General features: G+C 38.5%; 1 protein-coding gene across 6 annotated transcripts in view; it reads left to right on the forward strand.

The window, feature by feature from the left end:
- The first annotated feature begins 2659 nt into the window (after positions 1 to 2659).
- The window catches only part of LOC122755791 (Fc receptor-like protein 2), a 40416-nt gene continuing 23630 nt past the window's right edge, over positions 2660 to 19445 (forward strand). For 5 of the 6 annotated variants that reach the window (XR_006356406.1, XR_006356407.1, XM_044004624.1 and 2 more), the window contains exons 1-3: positions 16443 to 17037; positions 17540 to 17800; positions 18054 to 18338. Coding sequence is in view for 4 of the 6 variants with exons in the window: in XM_044004624.1 (XP_043860559.1) it covers positions 16734 to 17037; positions 17540 to 17800; positions 18054 to 18338 (850 nt within the window). In the remaining 2 variants the exon portion in view is untranslated. Of the gene's footprint in view, positions 2980 to 15405; positions 15427 to 16442; positions 17038 to 17539; positions 17801 to 18053; positions 18339 to 19445 lie in introns of those variants that run through there. The other variant, XM_044004625.1, reaches the window with a different exon arrangement.

Raw genomic sequence — 19445 nt, forward strand, 5'->3', positions numbered from 1 at the left:
GGTCCCAGTGCAGCCTCCCAGAGTCCCAATTGGGAACATCCCTGGCAGAGCATCCTCTCCACGGGTGAGACTCCAAAGAGGTGGGACCTTACTTTGACTTATATAGTACCTTAAACAAAAGTGGCTTGAAGCCACCAATAGTGGCTTGTATGATGAGCTAATTTTATGATTGATACCAAGTGAATTCGCACAGGATCACTGCAAGAGAAGTTGGAATAAACTTTTAGTTTCTCAGGACATACTCCTGAGGGGGAGCCAATCCCCCAGGCCTACTCCTGGAATTGTTTATAGTCCCCAGGAATGGCTAGTTCCGGGGAACCTTGGGCAGTTAATCAGTGAGATATGCCTAGAAGGGACCTGGCCAAGATCCCAGCAGGGTATCCTCCTTCACGTTCCCACTCTCAGTCAAAACAGGGGCAATTTTCCAAGTGAAGCTATAGCTAGAGTTCACAGAAAATATCTGGGAGTTCATAGAGGGAGCAAACACAGGCTTGTGAGCTAGGCCTATACCTGGATAATCTTCTAATATTCATTTACCTTCCAGCCAGCTGTCCAGAATTGTGAGTTTCTCCAGAACAGGGGTTTTCTCCGTCCTTTGTTCCCTACCATATTACTGTACTTCCTCACCCTACTGCAAAGATATTGAGTGCACTGGTGAGAGAGTGTGATACAAGTTTTTTAGTGACTTGTGATATTTTTAAGACTTTTGTACTTTAATAGGAGTACATGTGTGATATTAATATTTTTCTTGCCTTTGTTGTTGTTTGATTATTCAGTCACAATTAACTCTTTTTGACCCTATTAATCATACTACTGTAATGATTGGAATGACGCCGCCTGCTGGAGACTTACTGTAGAAAAGCTCCGCCATAAAGGGAAGGTCTTTGAGGGCAAGACCAGGAGTCTTTTCTTCTAGCTAGTCTGTCTAAAATATCTAATGAGTGGTCGCCAATAAATTATAAGCTTTAGCAAGAGTTAAACTATTAAGCATTTATTAAGGAGAATAAGAATTTGGTAAAGAGAGAGAGAAAGGCCTACATTCATTTATCTATTAAAGGGAGAGCACATTTCTAGCTCTGCTCTCTGGCAGAGTCCCCAGGAAAGAGCACCAGGCTCCCCCCTTTTTCCTCCCACCAGCAAACGTTATTCCCTGACGCCAAAGAAAAGACTTCCAATTCCAATCGTTACACTACCTATGGGGTTTTCTTCACAAAGATCCTGGAGTGGTTTGCCATTTCCTTCTCCAGTGAATTAAACAAACAGGGGTTAAGTGACTTGCCCAGTGTCACACAGCTAGTAAAGGTATGAGACTAGATTTGAATTCAGGTCTTCCTGACTCCAGGCCCAGAGCTCTATCCATTGAGACACCTAGCTGCCTCAATACTTTTAATTTCTTGCTTTAATACTTAGTAAATTGTTATTTTAATATATAAAAGTATCATTATTGAGTGGCTAACTTGTGTAAATACCGTGCATCTATGGGGATGCATTACAAACATGTAAATAGGCAGGCACTGATGAGGACATAAGAGCTAGGATGGTTGAATAGATGGAACATAATAGGATCAGCACTAAGACTCTAAGAAAGTTTGAGTGTAATTGGGAATGGATGGCAGCTTATAGAGTGCTGGGCCTCAGTCATTTAACCTTGCTTGCCTCAGTTTCCCCATCTGCAAAATGAGCTGGATAAAAAAAAATGGCAAACCACTCTTATTGCAAAGAAAACCCCAAATGGGGTTGTGAAGAGTTGGACATGAGTGCAAACAACTCAACAAAAACAATTCTGTCATTGGGAATCTAGACCTAGCAGGGTGAGGGAAAATTGGAATAAATGAGCCAACCTAGAAAAGTGAGTTGGTGTACACCTGACCCTTCAGGTCATACCACAAAGGCATACCACTGCCTTTGGGGGTGGGATACAGGGGACAAAATATGCTTCCCTCTTCATATCTTGTTTTCCTCCCTATCCTAAGCATGCTTATAATCTATACTACATACATAAAACACATTCCTTAGTCTGGTAAGCCATTTCTGTCTTAACTCTCAGAGCTCTTGAAATCCTACCTTCTTCAAGAAGCCTTCTTGGATTGATCAGGAAAAAGTTCAAATTCTCCTGACTTGTCTGGTCATGGAGCTCCATTGTCTCTTTCCTATCTCTTCACCCCAAATATATATCTTTGAAGTATGCCACTTAAATACTTTTATTTTGTTTGTTTACATATTAGTTAAATGTTTTCTTTTCCTTTGGTCTTAGACATATCTACTTAATAGTGTACCTTTCTTAGGTTTCCCATGAACAGGGATTGTATCTCTTCACCAGTGGCATAGCACCAAATAGAGTTAGATGACTAACTGGGGTGTTAGAGGAGGAGGATAAAAAAGATAAAGATGAAAACTCATTGGCTTGAAATCAGAATGAGGGACCCATCAGACTGTGGCCCTTAAGTGAGTGATCATATTTTCACTGGGGTGACTAGAAATGAGGAAAAAACTCAATATATCTCAAAGTAGTGCAAGAACATGCCCCTTGAAAGATGCAAACCAGATATAGATGGGATTAAAAAAGGAGCCCAGTCCAACATTTTCTCTGAAATCAGAGAGAGTACATTGAGGCAATTTCTCTTGCAAAACTGGACCTGAAGAAACCTATTCTGTTAGAGTGTAGCAGATGAAGAAGTTAAGGATCATCACAGGCCAAGAGGGGGTGGATGGAGAATGAATGTGTACTTGAACTGTGATAGCAAAGAGAATGTCTTGTATTTTCTCAGTGTCCACAAGAGAGGAAATGTGAGTTAGCAGTTGAGGGAGTTCCCTTTGACTTCCGTTTTTCTAATTTTACCAGCTATCTTTTAAAGAGCAGGTTGGAAGATCTCTGATTCTGATCTTTGAGTTAACACTTTCTACTGCTTAGAGAACCTCCCCTCCCTGTATCCCTGGATCTACCCTTCATGTGGCTGTGGTTATTGCTCTTGGTCCCTGGTGAGTATAGCAACTGAGGAGGGGGAGGACCTGGGAGTGGATCCAGATAGACTCTTTGGTTTTCTGAGAAGATATTTTACCTACAATAAAAGGCCCTGCCCTGAGGAAGCTGGAATAGACAGAGAATCTATCTCTTCAAGGAAATGGGAATCTCAGTCTTTTCCTTAAGCTCAGAGCTGCAAGACCAGGGCAAAAGCTGGAGAGAGGGAGGACTAAGCAAAACTGGGTTGCTAAAAAAAAATAGGAAAATGACAAGCTCCATATTGCAGAAAATGCAAACATCAAATTATAGGTCTCTATTATGTTTGTTTTTAATTTTATAAACTCACAAAAAATGACTAGACACAGATTTTTTAAATGGATTAATGTGAGTTTCTTAGCAAAGGAACCAATTCAACTCGAAAATCCTTTATCCAAAGCAAGGCACTGAACAAGGGAGCTGGGGATTCAAAAGCAAAAATGAAATAAGGTCTATCTTCAAGTTACACAGATAACTAAATTCAAAACATATTCACAGTAATAGAGAGTACTTTCAAGAGGGTGAGTGGGTAGAGGACTAGTCTAAGGAAAGACAGGAGACAAACTGGAGGTGTGTCTTTAAGAAATCTAGAGATTTCAAGAGGAAGAGTCAATAAAGGGACCCATTATAGCTGGGGAGGACTATTTGTGCCAAGGCACTGAGGCAGGAGATATATAAATGGTTTATATCCTCTACAAATGACATGCATTTCTGTTTGCATTTGTCCTGGTGCAACAACTACCACATCAGTTTGATTGAAATGGAAAGTATACCAAGGCAAGCAATAGGAAAATAGAATGATAAGTGTGAGGCAAACTGGTAAGAGACTTAAATGCTAGGAGGAATTTTTTAAAAATTTTATCCTAGAGGGAATAAGGAGTGATTAAGAAGTTTTGAGTTGGAGGGTGATATGGTCTCATTTATGTTTGAGGAAAATAACTTGGTGTTATAGAATAGATGGATTGGGGAAGAGAGAGATTGAAAAAAAGAAGCCAATTAGGAAAGTATTGCAGTGGTCTGTGCAAGAAGTAATTAGGGCCTGGAGTAGAGTAATCAGTCAGTCATTAAACAGGTATTGTCTACTATGTGCCAGGTACTGTACTAAGTACTGGGGATACAAAGAAAAGCAAAAGACAGTCCCTGCTCTCAAGGAGCTCACAGTCCAATAGGGGAGATAACATGCAAATGTCTGTACAAACAAGATTGGCAAAGCAATAGCATTAAGGGGGATCAGAACAGGCTTCCTGTAAAAGGTAGGGTTTTAATTGGGACTTGAAGAAAACCATGGAAGCCAGGAGGTGGTGATGAAGAAGGAGAGAACTCTAGGTATGGGAGACAATGAAAGTGCCCAGAGTCACGAGATGGCGTCTCTTGCATAAGAAACAGCAAGGAGGCCAGTGACATAAAATCACAGAGTGTATTTGGGAGGAGGGGCATGTAAGGGGTGGGAAAAATGAAAATCTGAGGGGTCAATTGATGAAGGATTTTGAAGGTATGAAAATTTATATTTGATCCTGGAAGTAATAGGGAGCCACTAGAGTTTACTGAGTGGGAGTATGATATGGTCAGTTCTGTGCTTTTAGGAAGATCATTTTGACAGCTGACTGGATGATGGATTGGACTGGGGAGAAACTTGTGGCAGGAGACCAACCAGCAGGTTATTGAAATAGTCCAAGTGTGAAGAAATGAGGGCCTGCACCACAGTGGTGGCAGTGTCAGAAGAGAGAAAGGAATATACATGACAGATGTTATGAAGGTAAAACTAATGGCCTTGGCAGCAGATTGGATATGGAAGATGAGATTTAGTAAGGAATTGAGAATGATATCTAGGTTGTAAGCTTGGGTGACTGAGAGGATGTAAAGTATCCTCAATAGCAGTAGAAAAAGTTAGGAAGAGGAAAAGGATTGGGTTGAAAGATAATGCATTCAGTTTTGAACATGTTGACTTTGAGATGTCTCTGGGATAATTACTTTGAAATATGTAAGGGGCAGTTGGAAATGCAAGACATGAGATCAGGAGAGATCTTAGGGCTGGACAATGAGATTTTAAAGTCATCTGCATAAAGGAGACAATTGAATACATGAAAATTGATGAAATCACCAAGCAAAATAATATAAAGGGAGAAGAGAAGAGGGCCAAGGACAGAGCTCTGTGGTACACCCAGGGTTAGTAGGTACAACCTGAAAGAAGATCCAGCAAAGGAGACTGAGGAATAGTCATATAGATAGGAGTGGTCAGAGAGTAGAAGGAAAACCAGAACAGAGTAGTGTCACTAGGACCTAGACAGAAGAGAGTATCAAGGAGATGGAAGGTGACTGACAATGCAAATGGCTACAGAGAGGTCAAGAAGGATGAGAATTGAGAAAATTCCAATAAATTTAGTAATTAAAGAAGTCCTTACTAACTTTAGGGAGAGAACAGTTTCACTGAAAGATAAGATCTGAAGTCAGACTGTGGAGATTTAAGAAGAAAGTGGGAGGAAAGGAAGTGGAGGCACCAACTGAAGAGAAGCTTCATGTGACCATGAAGAGCAGGAGAGATATAGGGCAAGAGGTAGTTGGGATGGATGGACCAATTGAGGGTTTTTTGAGGAGGGGAGAGAGATGGACATGTTTGTAAACAGTAGGAAAGCAGCCAATAGACAGGGAGAGGTCAAAGATTAGTGAGAGTGGGGATGATAGAGGAAACAATCTGCTGGAGAAGATGGGAAGGAATGGGACCACCTGTGCACGTTAAAAGGGGCTTGCTTTGACAAGGAGAAGAGCCACTTCTTCATGTCAGATAGAGGTGAAGGAAGAGATGATAGCAGAAGGCATTTGAGTAATTTGACATAAGGAGGAGAGAAGGAATTCTCAGTAAATGGACTCAACTTTTAAATGAGGCAAAATTCTCAACTGAGAGGAGAAGAAGAGGTTTGAGGAAAGATGAAAAGGTTTGAAAAAGCTATCATAAAAAAAAAAGTTAGCATGGTGAATAGGATAGTGGATAACTTAGGGAGGTGACCATTACCAAATAATTTTTCTTATTATTTATTTATTGTATAATTTGAAGTCTGCAAGTAGTATTTCCCATCATGATTACTTCTATTCATTATCTTCCTTAAGAGTAGATATTTTGTTCCTCTGAATGAATTGTCTTACTATTTTGCCTATAGAATATTCCCTTGATAGTTTAACTGCTATAGCAAAAAGATCGTACATTCATTTAGGTAGTATCACCATTTTTTATGATATTGACACTGTCATTTCAGAGCACTAAATATGTTTCCAGTTAACTTAAATTATTATGGGGGTAGCTGGGTGGTGTGGTAGATAAAGCACCGGCTCTGGATTCAGGAGGACCTGAGTTCAGATCAGGTCTCAGACAGTTGAACAGTTACTAGCTGTGTGACCCTGGAAAAGTCACTTAACCTTCATTGCCCCACAAAAACAAAAAAGAAAACAAAACAAAAAGAAAAAGAAAAAACCTTAAATTGTTCTTTATTCCTTTAAGTATTTTGTTATTGTATAAATATAGATCTTGAGTGTGCCTTGGCAGATTTACTACCAGATACTTGGAGCTTTTTAAATTAAAATTTTAAACTAAAACATCAAAAAAGAACATTTCCATTTACATAGCAGAATACAAGACTATTTTGTATGAAATAATGAATCTGTCATTTATATTGCCTGCATTTCAAGTATACATATAATAAAATTTTACATGTTGCTCACCTGTGCTTCCTTCTGTATTTCATTTTCTCTTCTTTGCATTTAAAAAAAGTTTCAATGGCCATCTTGTTTTCTATCATCATTATTTCTAATCCCATCTGCCCAAATCCATCCCCAATTAAAACCTGAAATAAAGATGTGGGAGGAAGGGAACCTCTAACAAAGCATAGTCAAACAAAATGAATCCACACAATGGGCAGTTCAAAAATGCATTTCTCCCTCTACACTTTGTCTTTCATCTCTGTCAGGAAGTGAGTAGCATATTTCATCATTTCCTTTGGAGTTATAGTTGGTGATTACATTTATCAGAGTTATGTCTCTCAAAGTTGTTTTTCTTCACAGTATTTTTGTACTTGCATAAATTGTACCCTGGTTTTGCTCATTCCACTTTGTTTTAGTCCATGGTTGTTGTTGTTGTTGTTGTTGAAAGCCCTTCCTAATCTGGCACTTGCTCAAATGCACACAAATACACACATACACACACACACACACACTTCCAGTCTTCTTAACTTTTATATGCTATTCCAACTCTGAGCTGTATCCCACTTGCTCTTCAATCCAGTAACTTTGGCCTTCTTGCTGTTCCTCCCACAAGACATTCTATCTTCCAACTCTAGGCATTTTCCCTAGCCATGCCCATTATGTGGCATCCTCTCCTTCCTCACCTGTGTCTCCTGTGCTTCTTTCCTTCTCTGGCTTCCTGGCTACCTAAAATCTGATGTCATCAATCTTTTTCCAGAAGAAGGACAAAGAACAAAAGCAACAACCTAAAATCTCACCTTCCACAGGAATCTTGTCCTGATCTTTCTTAATTCGAGTGTCTTCCCTCTGCTGATTGTTTCCTATTAATGTTGTCTGTAGCTTTTCAGGATGCAATTATTTGCCTGTTGTCTTCTCCATGAGATGTTTTTTCCTTGTGGCCAGGAACCATAATTTTCCTTTTCCTTTACAAATGCAGGAATTTCATAAAATTTTATTGACTGAAACAGGTATAAACCATTTACATTTAAAGTATGTAAAGATGATATATGTTTTTCTTCAAAATTCTTTCATCAGAGGAGGATGTTTTTAATTAGACAGAGGGCCTTATGTTTTGAGCATCTTAAAATAAGAATGGAAAGGAATGGGAAGAAGAGGGGAAAGGAGAAGAAACCATTGTGTGGATTCATTTTGTTTAACTATGCTTTGTTAGAGGTTCCCTTCCCCCCCACACCTTTATTTCAGGTTTTAATTGGGAATGGATTTGGGCAGATGGGATTAGAAATAATGATGACAGAAAACAAGATGGCCATTGAAACTTTTTTTAAATGCAAAGAAGAGAAAATGAAATACAGAAGGAAGCACAGGTGAGCAACATGTAAAATTGTATTATATGTATACTTGAAAATCACATAAATGTGATTTGTCTATTCAACAAGGAGGATGGAAGTGGAGGGCAGCATCTCAACCTCACTCTCAGCTATACTGGTCAAAGGAGGGAAGAATTTCTCTATACACACACAGTTGGGTATAGAAATACAGTTTACCTAATAGGGAAATAGAAGGGAAATGGGTTATAGGAAAGGAAAGAATAAGAGACAGGGTTAATTAAGAGAGGAATTAGTCAGAAGCAAAACCAATCCTTAAAAATGGGGCAGAGGGGCAACTAGGTGGTGCAGTGGATAGAGCACAGGCCCTGGATTCAGGAGGACCTGAGTTCAAATCCAGCCTCAGACACTTGACACTTATTAGCTGTGTGACCCTGGGCAAGTCACTTAACCCCAATTGCCTCACCCCAAAATAATGGGGCAGAAAATAAAGAGAAGGGAAAGTATAAACAGGATAGAGGGAAATCCATAATTAACAAATTAAATATGAATAAATATGTAAATATTAATAGGATGAACTCATCCATAAAACAGAAGAGCATAACAGAATGGATTGGAAACCAGAATCTAACAATATGTTGTTTACAAGAATCACACATGAAATAGGAAGATAGACAGAAAGTTAGAATAAAGGGTTATAGTATACTCCATTGTGTTTCATCTGAAGTAAAAAAAAGGTAGGGGTAGCAAATGCAATCCCAGATGAAGCAATAGTAAATATAGAATTAATTCAATATGAGTGAGATGAGCAGAACTAGAAGAACATTGTACACAGTAACATCAACATTGAGTGTTGATTTACTGTGATGGACTATATTCTTCTCACCAATGCAATGGCATAGAAGAGTTCCAGGGAACTTGTGATGGAAGAGGATCTCCAAATCCAGGGGGAAAAAAAAAAGAACTGCGGAGTATAGATGCTAAATGAACCATACTATTTCTTTTGTTTTTGATGCTGTTGTTTTTTTTCTATTTTGAGGTTTTCCATCATTGCTCTGATTTTTTTCTCTTATAACATGACTAATGCATAAATAGGATTAATGTTATTATGTGTAGATAGATAGATAGATAGATATAACCTATATCAGATTACCTGCTGTCTAGGGGAGGGGGAGGGAGGGGAGGGAGGGAGAAAAATCTGAAATTGTAAAGCTTGTGTAAACAAAGGTTGAGAACTATCTTTACATGTATTGGGAAAAAAAACTTTATTAATTAAAAAAAGAATTAATTCAATAGAAATAAACAGGAAAACTATATTTTACTAATAGGCATCATACACTTTGAGTTAATACCAATACCATATATATGTATATATGTATATGTGCATGGATGTATATGTATTATGTATATGTATATATACACACATACATCAAATAGCATAGTATCTAAATTCTTAAAGAAAAAGTTAAATAAGTTATAGGTGGAAATAGAGGGGGAAAATAGTGAAAGACCTTAATTGACCTCTCTCAGACCTAGATAAATCTAAACAAAAAATACATACATTTTAAAATTTATGCACAAATAAAACCAATGCTGCCAAATTTGGAAGAGAAGATTGGAAAAATTATTTGTAGCAAGATTCTCTGATAAAGATTTCATTTCTAAGATATATAGTGAACTATTTCAAATTTATAAGAAAAAAAGCTATTGCCCAGTCAATAAATGTTCAAAGGGATACAAATAGTTTTCAGAAGAAAAAATTCAAACAATTAATAGACATATGAATAACTACTCTAAATGACTAATAATTAGAGAAATTCAAATTAAAATAAGTGTACCACCTCACACCCATTAGAGTGGAAATGTTGACCAAAAAAAAAAAAAAAGGAAATGACAAATGTTGGAGGGACTGTGGAAAATAGGTACATTAATGCTCTGTAGGTAGAACTTCAAACTGGTCTGAACGCTTTGAAAAACAAAATGGAGCATACTTTTGGACTCAACAATACTGTCACTAATTCTATACCACCCATAGAGATTGAAGAAAGAAAAAAGGAATCCCTATCAACAAAAATATTTATAGCAACCCTTTTTTGTGTTCCCAAAGAATTGGAAACTGAGGAAGTATCCATAAATTGGAGAAAGACTGAATAAGTTATAACATCTGCATGTGATAGAATACTACTTCACTGTAAGAACTGGTGAAAAAAAATTGTTGCAAAGAAACCTTGAATAGCTTATCTTAACTGGTGTGAAATTAAGTGAGCAGGGCTATGAGAATAATTTATATAATAAAAATATTATGCAGGTAAACAATTTTGAAGGACATAGAAACTCTGATCAATGTAATGACCAACCACAATTTGAGAGAACTCATAATAAAATGTGATACCCACCTCTAGATAAAAAGGTGATGACTTAACTATGTAGATTTAAGTATATATGCATGTGTGTGAGAGGGTTTGTATAGGAAATCTTTTGTTTTTATTTTAGGTTTGTTGATTTCTTGATTCCTAATTTTTTATTTACATAGTCAATTCATTAATGCTTTCTTTTTCATAAAATATATATCCTTAGGATTGTAATTTTTCCCCTAAGGATTGCTTTAGGTATATTTCCAATGTTTTTTACATGTTTTCTCAGTCTTATCATTGTCTTTCACATATTTTTCAATCATTTTTAATTGACTCACATTCATAATGCTATTTTAAAGTTTCCATTTAGGTCCTGATCTTTTACTTATGCCCCTTGTATTGGTTGCCATTTTTATCACATTATGATCTAAAAAAGCAGGGTTTTGTATTTCTGCTTTTTAATACTTATTTACTATTTATGTCTTTTTCTTTTTCTTTTTTTTAAGTGGGGCAATGAGAGTTAAGTGACTTGCCCAGGGTCACACAGCTAGTAAGTGTGAAGTGTCTAAGGCTGGCTTTGAGCTCAGGTTCTCCTGAATCCAGGGCTGGTGCTTTATCCACTGCACCACCTAGCTGCCCCTGTTTACTATTTATGTCCTGGTATGTGGTCTGTTTTTATAAAAGCAACAGATAGTACTGAGATTTTTTAAATGTCATCAGTTTTTCGGCTCTAAATTTTCCAACAGTTTTTTCAGCTCTGTATGTTCCCTATTGTTTATCTTTCTGTTGGATTTGTCCAGCTCTAAAAAAGAAGTATGAAAGTCTCTTATGAGATAGGTATGTTGCATATGTCTTTTGGGAATTCAGCTTATTTTCCATTTATGTATTTAGATGCTATGCCATTTGATGCATATATGTTTAGTACTGACATTAATTCATTGTCTATGGTTCCTTTAAGCATAATATAGTTTTATTACTCGTCTCTATTGATATTGTGAATTCTATTTTGCTGAGCACCACAGTTTAGGGAATTTGATCACCTGGAGAATGTCCAGTGGAGAACAGCCAGAATGCAGAATGATCCATATCATATGAGGATTGATTAGAGGAACTAAAGATGTTTTACCTAGAGAAGAAAAAACTCAGGGAGCAATGATATCTATCTTCAAATATCCAAAGGGAAATGATTTGGAAGATGGATTAGACTTATTGTCTTTAATCTTAGAGGACAGAAAAGGGTACAACAGAACTTGAAAAGAACCAAGTTTATCTTTAGTATCAGGAAAAATGTCCTAATAATCTGAGCTGACAGTGAACTGACCTGACTCAAGAATTAATGGGTTTCCCCCCATTGCAAGTTCCTTAGGGAAAGACTAGATGACCACATATCAGGTATTTTTAGAGAAAAGCCCTTTTCATATAAGGACCAGAATGTAGAAGCATGACAATTATGTGGGACAAATAAGAATTAAGATATGGTTTCATTCTGTGACAGTAGTGGTCATGTATATGCTTCTACTGATGCTAAGCTGACTCAGACTCACCTGAACTTGACTAGATAAAACCACACTGACAATGTGTCCCAGACTCAGTCAGTTCTCTGACAGCTGAGTGTTGGATTTCATGTCATACAAATGTCTTACAAGAGCCAAATGTCTGTTGTTATGTTTTTGTTGTTTTTAATTTTGTGATTTTTAAGAATAGATATTACTCCAAGGAAATATACAGAAGTTTGAGTTTTGTAAATCACACTCCACTTACCATTAGAGTTATTGTAAGGCTGTTGATGTGGAGAAGGCAATTATTTCAAGTATCACTCAAACCTACCAATGAATCAGGATTAGCCCCACAAAGGAAAAATCAAGTCAAAAAGGCAAAACAATACTAAGACAAATTATTGATACAGCATGACAAAATATTGATGCAAAAGGGTTTAATTAATCTCTGGGAAACAAGCAAAGACCTTCATAGGAACCTGGTAGCTATCTATGCTCTTATTGATCTTTCTTCTTGAAGTTGCAAGAAGCCAAAAGAGTTGGGGGAAAGGGGGGTGGGAAGAATAGCTGTAAAGCTTTGTTCTGATGAAGGAAAATACAATACTTCTTGTGTGCAATAAAATACAAAGCATAAAGTACTGAAAACATTAAAAAAATGTTTTTTTCTTATTGAAGAAACTCAATTTTTCAAAGATATACCACAACTGCTGAGAAGAATCCAAAGGAGCCTGTAATATTATAAGATCTTTATCATACTGTAAAACATTCCAAAAAATGTTTGGGGGATTTTTCAAAGTTCCACTGAGCCTAAAGTTTTGTTCCTACTGACATAATGGTGGACACTGAAATGTATTGATAGAATGAAAAGCAGAATTGCTCTGGAATTACATAAATTACCAAATGAAATGGAATCCTTCAACATACTTCAAGTCACAACATTAAGATATTTATTGGGGGAAAAAATTAAAAAGAAAAAAGATATTTATTGGGGCAGTTTGGTGGCACAGTGAATAAAGCACTGGCCCTCAATTCAGGAGGACCTAAGCTCAAATCTGGCCTCAGACACTTGACACTTACTAGCTGTGTGACCCTGGGCTAATCACTTAACCCTCATTGCCCCGCCAAAAAAATTCCAAGAAAAAGAAATCAAAATGCTTCAAAGGACTAAGAACTTGCCTAATTTAAACCCCATTAAAATCCTAGGCTTTTAAAAATGGGCTATTCACCGCAGGTTTGCCTAATCCAATATGGTCTGATTTTGTGATGAAGAACTAAAGAATATGTCACAATTTTGTGAACTAGATGCCAAATCATATAAAATAAGTGACTGAATCAAAAAGAATAAATATTGCACATTAAGTTTTTTAAAGATATAACTAGTCATAAATTTATTTTACTTTGACCAAATAATTTGCATATACCTATAGATGGTTAATGAGTTCCCTTTCAACTCAAAGTTCTGAGATTTTGTGATCTGTGATTCTATGATCTCTTTTTTTTGTTGTTGTTTGTTTGGTTGGTTTTTTTGTTTGTTTGTTTTTTGGTGAGGCAATTGGGGTTAAGTGACTTGCCTAGGGTCACACAGCTAGTAAGTGTAAAGTGTCTGAGGCCGGATTTGAACTCAGATCCTCCTGAATCCAGGGCCGGTGCTGTATCTACTGTGCCACCTAGCTGCCCCATGATCTCTCTCTTTTTTTTTTTTTTTTTTTGCGGGGCAATTGGGGTTAAGTGACTTGCCCAGGGTCACACAGCTAGTAAGTGTTAAGTGTCTGAGGCCAGATTTGAACTCAGGTACTCCTGAATCCAGGGCCGGTGCTCTATCCACTGTGCCACCCAGCTGCCCCACTATGATCTCTTTCAAGACATGAGTCAGTAAGTATCTCTTGAACGTAAAAATTATAAGAAACCTCAAAAAGCTTTCTACTTCAGCCTTTTGATTTTAAAGAGAAGAAAATTGAGGACCTCATAGGTTGTGAATTGAACAAGTCACTTAACTAGCAAAAAATCAGAGCTAGAACCCAGGTCTCTTGACTCTTTTAGGGAAGTTACTTCCACTCTACTCCATTGCCTTTAGGTCAGGACTCCCATGTGTATAGGAGGAAATTATTTATCTACTGCCCTTCTGTGACTTTATTGTGTTTGATACCATAGCTTTCCAGACTTGATAGTCCAAGAATTTAAAGGCATCATTAGATTATAAGCTCCTTGAAAGCAGGAACTATCTTTTACCCTTTTTTGTATCCCCAGAACTTAGTACAGTGACTGGCACATAGTAGGCACTTAATAAATGTTTATTGAATTGAATCATAACAAGTTGGAATTCTGAGTTCCAAACATCTATCTGTTTAGTGTTTATAGATGAATAAATTGACCAATCAACAAATATCTATTAAAGCTTTACCATGTGCCAGGCACTGAGCTAGTTTCTGGGAGATACAAATACAAAGAATATAATAATGTCTACTCTCTTGCATGCTATCAGTGGAGATAAATGACACAGACATAGGTGTAAATAGAAAAAATACAAATTATTAAATTCAGGGTAGTTTAGGAGGCAGGGCACTGATATTTGAGGGATCAGGAAAAGCTTCATGCTGAGGTGGGTACTTGAGGTGTATCCTTAGGAAAAGAGGGGTTTCATGAATGGATGTGAAGAGGACATGCATTCCAGTCATGGGTGAGAGACCGTGCAAAGGAAAGAGTCCAAAAATGAAGTGTCATGGAGAAAAAACAGACAGGCCACAGTAGCAGGTTCACAAAGCCCATGAAACAGTATAACATAAGGTGAGGCTGGAAAGAGAGTTTGGGGCCAGGTTGTGAAGGACTTTTTGGGGCAGCTAGGTGGCACAATGGATAAAACACTGGCCCTGGATTCAGGAGGACCTGAGTTCAAAACTAGCCTCAGACACTTGACACTTACTAGTTGTGTGACCCTGGGCAAGTCACTTAACCCTCATTTCCCCACTAAATAAATAAGTAAATAAATAGATAGAAAATTTTAAAAAGTTTTAAAAATAAATAAATAAAATTTTTTAAAAAGGAAAAGAGTTATGATCCTTATGATGAAAAATGCTATCCATGTCCAGTGAAAGAACTGATGGAGTCTCAATGCAGTGCCTAACACACAGTTTTCAGTTTCCTTATTTTTTTCATGTATTTTTTCTCTTGGTCTGTTTCTTCTTTCATATCATGACTAAAATGAATACATATTTTACATGATTGTACATATATAACCTATATCAGATTTCTTACTTTCTCAGGGAAGAGGGAGAGGAAGGAGGGAGAGAGAAAATTTGGAACTCAATTTTTTTTAAATGAATGTTAAAAATCGTCTTTACACATAATCACAAAAAATATTATACTATTTTAAAAAGTCATGATCTAGGAGGTTTCTTTTATACCAAGTGTTGCTAGGTGATTGATCAAAAAAAGTAAATAAAATCACAGAGTGATCTGAAGAATTCCTAAGAAGTTGGAAAAGTTGAAAAGTTTCAGAAATCTCCACTCGCTTTAACATCTGGCTCTTATCTCTTCCACAGGTTTGGTCAGCAGACAAGTTTGTAAGTTACTCTTTTCCTTGCTCTACAGGGTCTCTGGGTAATTCGGTCTCCTTCAGAACCACAGGATGCCCACAGAGGCCTGTCTGGGGTGGCCCTGCCTGCCCTACACCTCTTGGCTGAGGTCTGCAGTGCCACAATTCTCTTCCCTGACTGATCCCATGGGTCAGGCTCAAGCTACCCTAAGTCCCTTGATAATTTTTGCTCAGAATTCTTCTGCCCACCAGACATGAATATTGATACAGTTTTCTGTTATTTTGAGGATTTACAGGGTGTCCCTGGGGCAACCTGATCCAAATAGCACCATCTTTTGAACTCTTACATTTTAGCTCTGGGAAAGACCTTACAAATGATCTATTTTTATCTTCTCATTTTACAGAAAAGGGAACTGAGGCCCAATTAGGTGATATCATGTGTCTGGGATCACACAGCTTGAAATTAGAATTCAAACTTGGGTCCTCCAACAACAATGAAGTGGAAAGAGTATTAGACTTGGAATCAAAAGACTCTGAAACTACCTGCCAGTGTGACCTTAGACAAGTCATTTAAACTCCAAGTCAAACCTTCTCATCTGTAAAATGGTGATAATAACAATCACACTGCCTCTTTCACATGGGTGAAAGATGGAATGTGATAACATGTATCAACAGCATTAGAAAGTAGGAAAGGGAGGCAGGTAGGTGGTGCAGTGGATAAAGCACTGGCCCTGGATTCAGGAGGACCTGAGTTCAAATGTGGCCTCAGACACTTTACACTTACTAGCTGTGTGACCCTGGGCAAGTCACTTAACCCCCATTGCCCCGCAGCAAAAAAAAAGAAAGAAAGAAAGAAAGAAAGAAAGAAAGAAAGAAAGAAAGAAAGAAAGAAAGAAAGAAAGAAAGAAAGAAAGAAAGAAAGAAAGAAAGAAAGAGGGAAAGAGACCACATCTTGAATGTCTAATTGGATTGGATGTCAGTTTCCAAGGAGGCTTCAGAACCAAGCCAGTCTCCTGGGGACCTGGCCTATCATTAAAACAGCATAAGTCCTGATCTCCTAGGTTCATTTTGGCACTTTTAATTCCCTCCCCCCACCAATCTTTATTCAATCTCTTACCTCCCCTGTGAGTTTGGACTGGAATCAGATGGAGGCTCAGCATTTTAGGAAGCCAGGGTGCTATTCTCTGATTTTGATTAGATTTCTGGTTGGTAAATGGACTGTGTATGTGTTGGAGGCCAGGACAGGAGACCTAAGCCTAGAACTCCAAGCTTCAGGGTCCCATCCCAGGGGAGTGTGGGGCCAAAACTTCCCTGCTCCTGTCCTTCCTCTCCCATATGCCAGGGAATTATGTGCAGGCACCTTCAACTTATGCTGTCCTTTTTTCCCATCAAGCAATTGCAAAGAAGGCTGTGGTCCACCTCAGCCCTCCATGGACTACTATCTTCAATGGGGAGAAAGTGACTCTGACGTGCCATGGATTCAACTCCTCCAAATCAGCGATAACTCAGTGGTACAAAAACCAACAATTGCAAGCATTTTGGTCTACAAACAGCATTGAGACTAATCAGACTGGACAGTACCGATGCCAGACCCAGGGTTCAGCCCTCAGTGATCCTGTGAACCTGGTAGTTTCTTCTGGTGAGGACAGAGAGAAGTCAAGCCTCAGGGCAGAGTTTCTAAGTGCAGCCTCCCATAGGGAGGGAGGAAGGGAAAAGAGGAGAGAGGAACTGGAGGCTCTAGAATGCCATATGATATCACTGGGGCAGCAGCAGAACTGAAGGTGCCACCCTCCATGACTCTCCTTTAGTCATTCAGAAATCAGCTGGATACTCTGAGATCCCCTGGCAGCGAGGGGCTAACCCTGACCACTGAGAGTAATACAGTGAAGGATGGGACTCCCTTCCCAAAGCAGATAGGTTGGGATTTATCTGAGAGAACATCATCTAGGAAAGCTCCTTGTTCCAGGAGAGGGAGCTGGTGAGATATCTGGGTCAAGTGGGAAACACAGGGGGAACCTGGTTCCCCCACCATACACCAGATAATCTCCAGGTTGGTGCATATCTCTTTAAAGAAAATTGGAAGGAGGATGGGACAGAAATGTGGAATTTGAATGTCCAATGTCTCCTGGGTTCTCTTCCAGATTCACCGATCCTGCAGACCCCATATTCTGTGTTTGAAGGAGACACATTGGTCCTGAGATGCCGAGAATGGAATAATAGGTCAAGTAAAGATGTGACATATTATAAAGATGGAAAGGAATTGCCTGATTACCCTAAAGACTCCGATCTCTCCATCTCCATCCCACAAGTTGACTTAAGTTACAGTGGCAAGTTTCACTGCACAGTTTTCCAATATATTCCTTGGAGAAAACATTCAAGAAAAGTACAGCTCCAAGTCCAAGGTATGAGCTTCAATTCTGGGGGGGTGGGGGTGCAGAAGGAAAAAGGGAAAGGGATCTTCTGGGCCTGGGTCAGTGTATGGAAGGGTGAATGGTCACATAACAGGAGGGAGAGCTCATGGCTGGAGCATAGAAGGGAAATAAGATGGAGTCATCTGGGTGTCTCTTCATCTGTTCAGCTGAGAACACAAGACATGTCACCCCAGGAGCTCAGACACTCACTGTCCTGGGCACTGTGTTTGCCTCCCCTCTCTAGAACTGTTTTCACCCCCTGAGCTGAAAACCACAACCTCCAAGCCCACTGAGGGAACCCCAGTGACCCTGAGCTGTGAGACCCAGTGCCATCCACAGAGGTCAGGCACAGAGCTGCACTTCTCCTTCATCAGAGATGGCACGGTCATCACATCAGGCTGGAATAAGTCCCAGGTGCTCCACATCCCAAACATCTGGAAGGAAGACTCAGGATCATACTGGTGTAAGGCAAAAGCAGTGGCTCAAAATATCAGGAAACAGAGCAACCCTGTGAAGATCAGTGTGAAAAGTGAGTGTCAGTGATGCAGGGCTGGGATTGAGAAGTGGAGGGAAGGGCACTGGCATCAGGTTAGACCTTGGGATACTTTCTAATGTGTTTTTCCTCTTCCTCTGGGAATGGGAGTGGTGTTAGAAACAGTCAATTAGCTTTCCTGTGGGTCTTCTCTTGTATTCAGGCATCAATAGAGTTATGAGCAAATGACTTGCTGGGAGCCAACAACAGAAATTTTCTCTAAGCAAGCAGTGTAAATTTCATCCTGAGAAAGCACCCTCAAATCAATTTTAATGTTAATTTTAAAAATTTTTCGATTTCTAAATTCTCTCCCTCTCTTCTTCCAGCCATGTTCACCACTCACTGAGAAGGCAAATAAAATGATATCAAATGTGAAATCATGCAACACATTTCCATATGAGCCTTGTTGCTCCCCCTCACCCCCCCAAAAAGGAAAAGTTTTTTTTAAAAAATGCTTCAAGCCGTACTCAGAGTTTATTAGTTCTCTCTCTGAAGGTGGATAGCATTTTCCATTATAAGTCCTTTGCAATTGTGTGAATCATTGTATTGATCAGAGTAGCTAAGTCTTTCACAGGTGATCATCATTCCAATATTACAATCTTCTCCTGGTTCTGCTTACATTTGTATCAGTACATATAAGTCTTTCCAGGTTTTCTGAACCCATCCCTCTCATCATTTCTTATAGTACAATAGTATTCCATCATAACCATATACCATGAATTGTTTAGCCATTCCCCAAGTAATGGGATTCCCCCCTGAATTTCCAATTCTTTGCCATCACAAAAAAGAGCTGCTATAATTGTGGTAACATTTAGATATGTGTATGTATATGTATATGTATATATGTCCTTTCCCTTTTTCTTTTATATCTTTTTATACAGATGTAATAAATAAATTGCCAGATAAAATAGTATGCATAGTTTTATAGCCCTTTGCACATAGTTCCAAATTGTTCTCTAGAATGGTTACATCAGTTCACAATTCCACCAATAGAATTTTAGTGTCCTTATTTTTCCACATCCCCTCTAGCATGTCATTTTCCTTTTCTGTCATGTTAGCCAATCTGATAGGTCTTAGACAGTATCTCTAAGTTGTTTTAATTTG

The sequence above is a fragment of the Dromiciops gliroides genome, chromosome 4 (assembly GCF_019393635.1).
Source record: "Dromiciops gliroides isolate mDroGli1 chromosome 4, mDroGli1.pri, whole genome shotgun sequence".
NCBI classification, from domain to species: Eukaryota; Metazoa; Chordata; class Mammalia; order Microbiotheria; family Microbiotheriidae; genus Dromiciops; species Dromiciops gliroides.